The sequence below is a fragment of the Protopterus annectens genome, chromosome 8.part0 (assembly GCF_019279795.1).
Source record: "Protopterus annectens isolate FY-2018-M chromosome 8.part0, PAN1.0, whole genome shotgun sequence".
NCBI lineage: Eukaryota > Metazoa > Chordata > Ceratodontiformes > Protopteridae > Protopterus > Protopterus annectens.
In genome coordinates, this window is record NC_056741.1 from 1,093,191,055 (window position 1) to 1,093,203,295 (window position 12,241).

Sequence of the window (12,241 nt, forward strand, 5' to 3'; positions counted from 1 at the left end):
TAGTTTCCCACCCCCTCATGCTTTCAGCTCTAATTCGACTTAAATGTCAGTTTTTAAGCTGATAAGTGAACTGTTGTGTTGCTGCTTTTTTATTAACTCTGTCTAGACCTCAAGGCAAATAAAATGTATCTGGACAATTCAGAGGAAACATTCATCTACCTTGACATACAATCAGAGCTAGATAATCCGCCTAGTCAAAGAGACATTTATAAAACAATCTGAATTTTCTAAGAAATTCTTTTACAAATTTGCAGTCAGCAATATAGATAAAATGTGAGTACTTACTTCCCTGCTCAGTGTAGCTTCCTTCAATGCATTATTTTTCTTCAACGTATTTGGTAAATTTATGGTAAGTATGTTTTTTCCTTTTAATACATTCATATGTCATAAGCATTATTCTGTTTATGCAATTAAAGCTGTATTTTATTTTTGACTGGTTTACCCTACATATACTCAAATCAGAACTGGCTCAATTTTATTTATTCAAGAATTATTCTGTACAGTTATCTCACATGTACGGTGTGTACAATACAGTTTTGCTGAAATACATACAAAACATAGAATAATTTCTTTAATTATCTTAATGTGTAGGTGTGACCTGTTTCCACGTGGCTGCCATTCAGAAACATTTTGATGTGATGGACTACTTATTAACAGTAGACACAAACATCAACATTCAAGTAAGAGCACTGATAAAATGTTTTGCTTTTTTTAAGCTGTGGAAATGCATTCGCGTGTGTGTGTTTGCACATGTGTGTGTGCCTGCACACACGTGTGCGTGCGTTCAGTACATGTGCACATGTACATGTGTGTATGTATGTGTGTGTGTGTGTGTGTGTGTGTGTGTGTGTGTGTGTGTGTGTGTGTGTGTGTGTGTGCATGTGCATGCATGGTTGTATGTGTGTGTGTGTGTGTGTGTGTGTGTGTGTGTGTGTGTGTGTGTGTGTGTTTGCATGGGCATGTGTTTGCACGTGCGTGTGTGTGCCCGCACATGTGTGTGTGTGTGTGTGTGTGCATGTGCATACATGGTTGTATGTGTGTGTGTGTGTGTGTGTGTGTGTGTGTGTGTGTGTGTGTGTGTGTGTGTGTGTGTGTGTGTGTGTTTGCATGGGCATGTGTTTGCACGTGCGTGTGTGTGCCCGCACATGCATGTGTGTGCATGTGGTGCATGTGCACGCACGCGCGAGCGCGTGTGTGCGTGTGTGTGTGTGTGTGTATGTGAGTGTGTGTGTTTGTGTGTGTGTGTGTCTGTGTTTGTCTGTTAACATATTTGCTATATCAATGGTGAATTGCTATGTATTGCTTAAACTAATACTAAAATAGTACCGTAGTTTCTGACTGCGTCAACAGAAGAGTAACTTCATATTCTCATCTTCCTAATGAAAATTCATCTGACAAGTTCTACTGGTATGTCAACTGTCAGCTATTATTTTCTGAGATGACTATCCTACTTTAAGTTTAAAAATAAGTCTATATTAAAAACCTCATATTCAGCCTAGTTGAAGTATATGACCAACAGGAACTCATACATGTGCAACTCACCATAAACAGGGTGTTGTACCATATCCTTGCAAACTACAGGTTCCCCTCCATGTTCCAGGAAACCCCATACTACCTGTGTCAATGTACTAGAGTCTCTCACTGTTCAACTCAATATGAAATTCATGGGGAACTCAACTACCCCTCCATAGACTGGGAATCTACACCACTTCTAATGCAGAAGCCCAGCAATTCCTAAACGTTGTTAATTCCAACATCCTGGAACAGTTGGTTCATTCTGCTAATAGGGATACAAACATCCTTGACCTTTTACTCACCAAAATGGGGAGTCGATGTTCCTCACCCAATGTAATGTCTTCACTAATCAGGTAAGACCATAAGGAAGTATTACTTGGAATAAAAATTAAATCTGAGGATCCAGAGAAACCAAAAATCATTAGGAACTATTCCAAGACTAACCTCTGTCCGCTAAGCAACACATTGGCTAAACTCCAAGCACCCCCAAACCCAGTTAACACCATAGCATATGCTGACCTATTTACAAACTTTTTGTACAGCCGTATTGCTAACTGTATAGAGTGAGCTGTGCCAACTCATATTAAGAATGAGACAAACTCAAAAGGCAAGGCACCCTAGTGGAATCACAATATCAATCGTTCATACAACAAAAGAAAAAGTATCTTGGCCAATCATATGAGGAACAAAGTCATACATACTAAAAGCCTACTGTCCAATCTAAAGAGGCAGCTAAGAGGGTTAATTAGTACTTCAAAGGCTACATTTGAAGAAAAAGCAGCTTCTCAGGCAAAGGACATCCACAAAGCTTTTTACAACTATGTCAGTAACCTCAAAGGAAATGCACAAAAATGCACAGAACATATAGTAAATGGCATTACCCACACTGAACCAGAGGCCATTGCCAATCTTTTAGCTGACAGGTTCATTTCAAATTTCCCTGCCTCTTCCACCAGATAGTCCAAAGGAAATACCACATACCACAATCCCCTCAAGCATTACTAGGGAACAGGTCATCAATGCACTTTCCAAGGCCAGAAACACTGCATTGATGGCTCTCAATAACATCCTGGGATGTTTAATAAATAGCATGAAACATGACCTCTCTGCTCCACTTGAACTGCTTTTCAACTGGAACCTTCAGTCAGGCTTTGTGCCCAAGGAATGGAAGATGGCTACAGTCATTTCCTTGCACAAAGGAGGTCCAACCACTGATATGGGTAACTACAGGCCCATACGTCTTATAGGCCTCATATGTAAGGCCATGGAAAGAATCAATGTGGATATGATAAATGAAGACATAGATAATCTACAAATGCTGGACCCGTCACAACTCAGCTTTGTTAAAAGAAGGTCATGCCTGTTAAATCTGGTGGACTTTGTTGAGAAGATCACCAAAGCACTGAATGAAGATAAGACTGTGCACACAGCTTACCTCAACCTGGCCAAGGTTTTTGATACAATACCTCACTCAAACATTATAGACAAGCTCACTGATTTAGGTATGAACTCGCTGGATAGCCAACTGGCTCATTAATATGACCCAAGAGGTCAAAATAGGTGAGGCCACCACCACCAAGAGGCCAGTCATTAGCAGAGTCCCACATGGCTCCATACTGGGCTTGCTCCTTTTTGACTGCATTTGCAGATGATTGCAAGCTGAGGGTTATCATCAACTCTCCTGCAGACATTAGCATTCTTTAAGAAGGACTATCTCTGACTAACAAGTGGTGCTAAAGCCATGGTCTTAAACTGAGTGCTAAGAAATACATAATTGTACGCATTGAGAAGTCAACCATCCCTGCTAATTACCATGTTGATAATACACCCCTAAGAGCTGATCCAGTGGTCAGGGACCTGGGTATACACATAGACAGTAGCCTTACCTTCAACTATCACGTAGCCGCAGTGGTGAGTAAATTCTTTTGTGTTGCTCAACTTATAAGTAAAAGTGTAAGTAAGTGCATGGCATCTAGGTTCAGAGAGGTCATTATCCCACTGCACTCTGCCCTTATCAGACCAATAATAGAGTACAATGCTCCCATTGGTATGTACCTAACCAGACATATGCAGCAACTAGAGCAACCTCAGAGTTTTCTTGAAAAAAGTATACAATGTGTGACAAACCTGCCTTATACAGACTGCCTTAAAACCCTTTCCCTCTACTCAGTCTCCTATAGATTGCTTAGGGGTGATCTATACCTGGCTTACAAGGCATACACAAACCCCACACTTATGAATCTCATACATATTCGTAAGTCAAAGAGTACCAGAAATAAATGGTCCAGGGGCCTGAATTTTGTCTGTGACTTAAATAGAGCATGATGCAGAGAATATTTGTCCCAGACACTGCCCCTCCTATGGAACAGGCTTCCCATTCATATGAAGCTGAGTTAATTTATTACCTAGTTTTAGCACAACCTATACCAGTATATGGGGAACAGGGCATTTACGCCAGGTCTGGCACACATGTCCCTTATGGACAGAGGTAGCTTATAAATTCCTGGCTCTCAGTGCCCTGTTTGGATATTGGACATCATTATTCCTTTGGGAAAACTTGGCTAGGCTTAGAAAGGGCCACTAGGTCATTAACCTAGTAACAATCTTTGAATCTATGAATCTATGAATAAGGCATATTTGTAGCAATAAATAGTCTGCTATCTTTAAATATTGTTTGAGATTGTTAACTACAAATAGTTAAGCATTTGCTTTAAAAATCATAGTACAAAGTTAAATATCCTAACATTCCATACTTCTTGATGTATATCTGACAGTTCTAAGATAAAATCAGAGCACTGATATGTAACAAGATGAATCATCATCCAAAACTTCCTTATATGCATTACAGAAGAGAAAAATCAGTAGAGAACTACATTTATAAGTCAGTAATCAGTACACAAATTAAGTTTTGTTCATTTATTTATTTGTGGTGGTTTGTTTTACATTAGGTAGGCTGCACCAAAGGCCTTCTCCAGCCATGAAACTTATAAACAAGAGCGCAGTATAATTGAATAAGTACAATAGCTACATAACTAATTAGCAGTTCTTTTATACAAGCTATATTCACCTTAGAACAAAAACATGAAGGCTTGACATCATGCAGTCAGTTGCAGCTCTGACGAAATCTGGAGAGACATTGTTATCTGCTTCAAGATGAGGAGCATCTTTAGTCAAGAGGAAAAAAAAATGAATTGGCAAACTCTGAGGTCCCTGCCATGACAAAGAATCATTTGTGAATGATAATAAAGGGCATTCAAGTAAAAAATGAGAAAGAAACAAAAAAGCTCAGTGCATTTTTCAGTAATTGAAATTAAGTTTTCTGTGGAGGGGAGTGCAGTAATTTAAATATAGCAGTTTAAAATTAGGGATGCTATAACAAGCTTTACTTTGAGATGAGCAGGAAGACAATGAGCTTTGTCTCACTTAAGGCAACGATGCTCTCCCATGCCAGACATACTCCATAAACAACATATTTTATTTAAGTCTATCCAAAAGAAACTACGTGTTTGGTGGTTGGGCTAGCAGTGAGGCATCATCTTCCAGTGTGGATATGAGATTATCTCCTCCTATTACACCACTTCCTTAGGTGGCTAAAGAGTTTGAGACATGAAGCATTTGTTCAGCAAAGCCTCTGTTTTTGTAATGGGATATTGGATGTTTTCAGTGAAGGACAAGAATGAATCAAGTTGTGCTATCAGGTATTTAAAAATATAAATTGTCTGTATGTTCTTACCACTGGGATTTAAAACAGACAAGTCTTTGACTGCTGTAGAGAACTTTTTTCTGTACTAAAGAGTAGGATCCTTGCTTTATTATAGTAACAGTGAGTCCTCCGTCATAATACCAGCTGAAGACTTGTAAAACATCACTGATTATTTTTTTAATAACAGTAATGTCTTTGCTTGAGTACCATAGGGCTGGGCTATAAAAAAGGAGGGTCACAATAAGGCATTAAACATAAAAATAGCAATATTTCAGATTATATAACTATTCATATTATGCCTGCATTCCTATGTATCTGTCTTTCTGTCTGTCTGTCCATCTATCTATCTATCTATCTATCTATCTATCTATCTATCTATCTATCCAGAGAGTCCTACAAGTTTCTGAGTCCCACATGACCAAAGACCACAGTCTCACAGGTAGGGAACCGATCATCTTGTAGACTGCAACAGCTACCACTCATGTTTGAACGTGACTGCATGTTCAAGTTAGATGTGGCAGCCATGCAGAGATACTAGAGAGAGTTGAAGCAAAATAAGTTTGGCAGCTGTGTGGTGGGTGTGGGGTAAGGTAGTGTAGCTTATTAGGCAGGGTATTTAGGTTTATGGATCATGGCAAATTTAAGGTTAGGGAGTGGGAGTGTATTTTATGGTTAGGGAGCAATCAGGGATTTCATGGTTGGGGGAGTGGAATTTTAGGTTTAAGAGCAAATGTGGTCTTTAGGTTTAGGAGGTGGAACAGAGTTTTATGTTTTAGCAGTGATCAGGTGAATTTAGGATTAAGAAGCAGGAGAGAAGTTTTAGGTTTATGGTTAGGGAGTTAGAGTGGAATTTTAGGTTTTGAGAAAAATCAGGGAACTTACAACTGTTAACAATGAAAGAACTGAATAAAATGCTTAGAAATGCATGCTGTCTTTAATTGCATTACATTCTCCTTTAGGTTTAGTTTATAGTTTTTCATGCCCCTAAATATCAAAGTTCAGAGTAAGTCAGGCACCCTTATATGCAATCCCCAAAGATGTCTCTCAACCTGCAGACTTTGAAAATAAGAATAATGGTCCTTGCAAAGTAGGAACATCCAGCTAAAAATATGGACATCTAATTACCATAAAATTTGAATACCAAATAGCATATAACTCTTCCAGCAGGAATGTGGGATACTACTTAGAAACAAGTTTAAAAACAGAGTGACAAAATAATTAAAAAATATAATCACATTATCAAAGAGACAGTGTAATAATTTCTTTAAAGTATTGGTGGCACTAATATGCTAGTCATGTTCTGCATAAAAAAATCGGGTCTATATTAGTTCACCGAAACTTATCTTCAGCGAACACCTTTTCATCAACATATATTAAGTGAAAATCACTTCTGCGATTCACTGAATTTTCCAAGGGCAATGAAATAACTGCCCTGCAGCACAACAGAACCCACAATTAACTAAATCAAACCCAGCCAAGTGGGGGGGTGCCCCCCCATTATATATACCAACTCCGAGATCGCACTACAATGGGGAAATGGGAAAGTTGTGTAGTTGGCCAGTAACTTCATTGCCTTTAGAAAATTCAGTGAATCACAGAAGTGATTTTCACTGAATATATGTTGATGAAAAGGTGTTCGCTGAAGATACGCTTTGGCAAACTAATATAAACCCAAAAAAATCATATGATGAAGAGGATTCCTAAAATTATGTGAAGGGGTAAATGAAGCCTGAAAATAGGGACATACCTCCAAAAATGGGGACATCCTGTGCAGGGGTAAATCAGGCCAGAAAATAGGAATATTCTTTTAAATAGGGACAGTTGAGTGGTCTACGTATTATATTATATGTTATTATATATTATAGCATTTCAACTTACAAATTAGAATCATACATAGGCCCAGGTGCTAGGGCTTTGGAAAGAAAAAGAGAACGCAAAGGCAAAGGATCTCTTCTCCTCATACAAGAGAACATAAGAAGCTTGGTAACAAGAGGATGACCCTTCAGTTGTTGTTGTTGTATCTTTCGGCTTTTCCCGGTTAGGGGTCGCCACAGTGGAACTCTGGTCCGCTAATGATTGGCAGTAGATTTTTACATGCCGAGTTACTGGCCCTGATGCACAACCTTCAGTGAAGGTATGCCCATTCACGCATGTCTCCACACAGAAGACGCTCTAGCTGAGAATCGAACAGGACAACATCTTACTGTGAGGCGACAACGCTACTGCAGCACCACCACCGCAGTCCACAGGATGACCCTTTAGTGAAGACTGGAAATGAAGTTCTGCCACCCACATTTAATTATTGTGCACATATGTATATTGTGTGTGTGTGTGTGTGTGTGTGTGTGTGTGTGTGTGTGTGTGTGTGTGTGTGTGTGTGTGTGTGTGTGTGTGTGTGTGTGAGTGTATTACTCTCTTTCCATTCCATTCACATTAGTTCATACCCGTATAGCAAGGCTGAGGATTATGCATAAGCAAGATTGCAAATGAGGTAGCATGTGTGGTCGTTTAGAGAACCACAGTTTATATAATATCTTTAAATATGTTTAATTATCATTAACACCCCTCCCCCAGATATTTACCACAGAGTAGTAAATGACAACTTCAGAAGCAGAATTCTAAGCACTTGATCTGCTTCTCCTTGAGATACCCCCTCCCAGTGTATGACACAGTTCTCTGTTCTAGGACATTTATTCTAGTGTCATACTATCACTCATACAGATGAAAGCAAAATATTGCTAATAAAAATACTTGTCTGCAGTTTTATTTAATCATTTTTTTAAAACAATATAGCGATTTGTTGTTGCACTTACGTTCAAGTCAGGTTTCTTATGACAGCAAACTAACCTGTAACACATTTGCATTTTACTCTAAACCTCATTCTTTATTCATATTTTTGTATTTTGACTTTTTCACTTAAAAAGTATCATATCAAGATACTGACACCAAATTACCATTTTTAGATTAATTGTATAATGCTAGATGAGGTTAGAAAACCTTATTTTCTTCATCTACATGCAAGTACACTCACCCATGTATAGTTCTAAATTAAACTCACTAGTGGTTTGTGGTCTAGTGTTATTTTTCCTGTTGTCATTCAACCTTACAATGTTTGTTTCAGAGTAAAGTTGATCTCCTGTCAGCATTGTTTTTCTCATTGCATTTGGTAATGAATTGTGCACAGAAGAATTTTTACAGTTTAAACTTTCTGTTTTCATATTTGCTTTAGGTTTTAAAATAAATGCTCTGCCTAAGGAATCTTAAAGTTGTCTTCAAATGTCTCATGTAGATCAAAAGTTAAAAAGATTTGTTTTGTTTTATAAATGTCTTACTATATTAATCTACTAAACTAGCATCTATTCCAGATATGTTATTACCATTACATATCATAGGTGTACCTTTCTGGACTTTAGAAGTATCTTGTAGCTTTCCACTGTTGTCTTGCGGTGTATGTGTCCACTATGATGTAAATGTCAGTATTCAAAATGAAACGCTGTACAACAATGGCCAATGAAGTAAAGTTCTCTTGGAGACTAGGTAGTGTGGTTAAATGATATAATACTTTTAAAGGTGCAACATATATAGCAAAACATTTGCATAAATTTCCAGTGCTTCAATTAAATGATCTTACAAGATATTCACGCTGTGAATGCAGTTATACTATAGCGAAATGATGGCTCCAAAGTGTCCAGTCTTATGATGGCTCCAAAGTATCCAGTCTTTTTAGTCTGATATACAAAGTATCCACACTGAAGATGCAGCTGCTATGTGACTGTGATGAACTGTGATAACAGCTTAGCCAGTCTAACAGATCAAATGAGAGCTTCTTGCTTTAATGGCAGTTAAAATCCTTTTATTATAGAGAAAGTTAAAATCTTCATGTCAAGTTAAAATCTTGATGTAGAATAAAACAGCCCCTCTGTATTACAAACGATAAGTGCTTTCGGTACCTTCTTCAGATCATAGAGATTGGGACTGGAAGTTCCTTTTTATAGTGCTTACTTCCTTTACTGTTGGGACAATCATTCAATCATCACACTGTCAATCAGCTGTTTAAACTCATGATGTAAATGTCCAACATTGATTATGTTTTGAAATGTTTCCTTTGCTTCACCAGTTGTAGTGTTTTGAAATATGGACTTTAAGAATTATTTACCAGATCACGTAGGCTCCTTTTGAAACGTCAGCAGTCAAGATGCAGACAAGCTGAAAATAAAGGCCAAAAAAACAGGAGAAAACTGAATCTCAAAAATCACTCTTCTCCTTTAAATGCCTTTTTGCAAGGGGGGGGGCAAGCACCCCTGCACCCTCTATGTGGGATGCAAGCCCACCACATTCCTCAAACATATATACCAACTCCAAGATCGACAAACCTCAGAGAAAAGGGAATATTCAGAGAAATTGCATCTTGGACTTGTTCTATTTAAGTCTGAGCTTTCAGCCATTCAGTCTGCGTATTTCAGGACTCACTTTAATAGGTCCTGACATTTCATACGGTTATCAATCAAAAATACTGTGCTAGCTATTCTCATGTTTGGGCAGTAATTCCAACTACTACCACAGCCTGGATAATCCTAGCACTGCTTCAAGGGAAGGATTACAAATAGAGCTACATCTATCTATATTTAGATAGATATATGTGTATGTATATATATATATATATATATATATATATATATATATATATATATATATATATATATGGGTCTACTACTGTAGATCAAAATTACACTATTTTGAAATATGATAGTAGTGTCCCACTAACGCAAAAGTACACCAGTGAAAGTGCACTTTCGTGAAAGTCATTAGGTCGAACGGGACATTTCCTGCACTGTGGTGCAGTAGTGATGGACCTTAGGGTTAGGGCTTGGGTTAAGGATAGTCAATAGCTAGTAGGGCTATCCACTATCCTTATCCCAAGCCCAAACCGTAAGGTCCGTGACTACACACCACAGTATAGGAAATAGGTCTGTAACTACTGCTCAGTGGAGGAAATATAGTTATCAGTGAAATAGTCTTTCAGTGAAGTGATACAAATCTACATATATATATATATATATATATATATATATATATATATATGTACAGATACACAAATACACACGTACACACACACTGTCACGCACAGGGTGTTTTGTTTCTGTTCAGTTGCTCAGTATTTCCTTTTTATGAGGAGACCCTGAGTACATTTATAATATTGAACTAAAGCTCCAGGACTTTGTTGTGCCTTGAGTGAGATTCCCTCTGTCAGAATTTGAAAATGTTTATGCAAGAACGTGCTTTTAAGTGGCTTTCTTTTATTAAATCTCTGTTTTAAGCAGAGGTATCATAACTGAATAATTCTTTAGTGTTCTCGTACTCACCTATGAGTGTTAATGTCTGTACTTATTGACTCTGTTTGTGACCAAATTAGTTGTTTAATGTTATAAATATCAAATGTAGCATCACCCCATCCTTCCTGCATCTGATATAAAGAGTGATTTGTAGAGACAGCAGATAATATAACACAAACTAGAAGGAAGTAATGTCAAAATAGTAAACAGATAGACTATAAACTTGGGTATCAGTAGGAAACAGAGGGATAGAAGCTAGAATAATAGTTTATTTAAATGTTACAGTCTTGTAATTTGAATAAAGAAAGTGAAGAGCATTTTGTGATCACACAAACTTTGTATATGGTGAGTTTGCATTCTTGCTTTGTACATACTTGAAATGTGTGTTCAAAGCTCTTAATTTCTAGATATTGTCAAATTTTAACTTCTAGTCATTGTGTAGTTTAGCAAAAATGCGTTTGTCATTCTTTATGGCAATTTTATTTTCAAAATAGCATATTTAACAACTTAAATTAAAACACTTATTATTCAGTGTTATCACAATTTTACTATTTCTACGAACTTTATCAAATTCTTAGTTATTTAGTCTTTTTCTACTATTTTTTTCTACTTTTGTTATATAGTGAACACTACTATGAGAGTTTACTACACTTTTTATTGCTCCTTATTTTATTCTGTTTTGTATCACTAACTGCAGTGTACGTCCCCCCTCCCACAATTAATGTTCCATTTGGCACATAGAAAGTTGATTGTTTGAGAATCAAACACTTAATTGTCGAACATGAAATGCAGTGACCGGGGAACATTGAGTAAGCACCCATAACACACTTCTCCACTACCTCATCAACTGAATGTCATAACAGAACTGTAGAAATAAAGAAATAAACACAGGTTTACTACAATAAGAGCGCAAATCATCAGCAAAAGCCCTGGCATAAACTCCCCATTAAAAGCGCAAAGTCCTGTTCAAAATTTCAAAATTTCCCTCCAAGTCTCCTAAAGTGGTACACATTAATATCCTCTTCAGACATTTCAAATTTAATTCTAACCTTTTCATCTAATCTTTGTTATCCTTATGTCATATATAACATCCCACTAATTATTCCCCCTTCCTTATGTAACTCTCTGTATGGCATTTTCATTTATCCCAGCTCATGTCTCTTTTGTTTATTAACCTATTTTTAGAATTCATGTATATTGCACTTGTATTGTTCTTCACTTCTAAACAGCTGTGACTCACTGGTGTTTCTTATTTCAATGAACGTCTTGTTATCCTGTTACTTGCATCCATGACTGCCATATTACATAGACTAATATGAGACCACAGCAAAGCAATGGGTTTAACCCCTATATGTACATTTACAATGCTCACTAAGCTTAGGGCTTCATGCAGCAATCAGGCAGGGTATTTAGGTTTATAGAACAGGTGGGGGGCATTTCCTTGCCTGCATTCAGTACTTGTTCCTGAAAAGGTTATTCTGCTGAACACATCTCCCAGTAAACACGAATTTTGGTTCACCTTCCACAGTCTACTTACTTCAGCAAATAGTTGTCTACCTTCTTGACTTCTAGGTAGATTTTTGTTTTTTGTACACTGTTTTTTTTTTTACTTTTCCACTATCTGAGATAGAAGTATTTTGGATGCTGAAAAGCAATCTAATCCATACATGCTGTTTACTTTCTTCCTTCC

General features: G+C 37.3%; 1 protein-coding gene across 1 annotated transcript in view; it reads left to right on the forward strand.

Moving 5' to 3' along the window:
- Positions 1 to 12,241, forward strand: part of LOC122808405 (nuclear factor NF-kappa-B p105 subunit-like) — a 152,537-nt gene that overhangs the window by 105,259 nt on the left and 35,037 nt on the right. Inside the window, exon 4 of the mRNA XM_044079369.1 lies at positions 592 to 680. Coding sequence (XP_043935304.1) covers positions 592 to 680 — 89 coding nt within the window. The remainder of the gene's footprint in view (positions 1 to 591; positions 681 to 12,241) is intronic.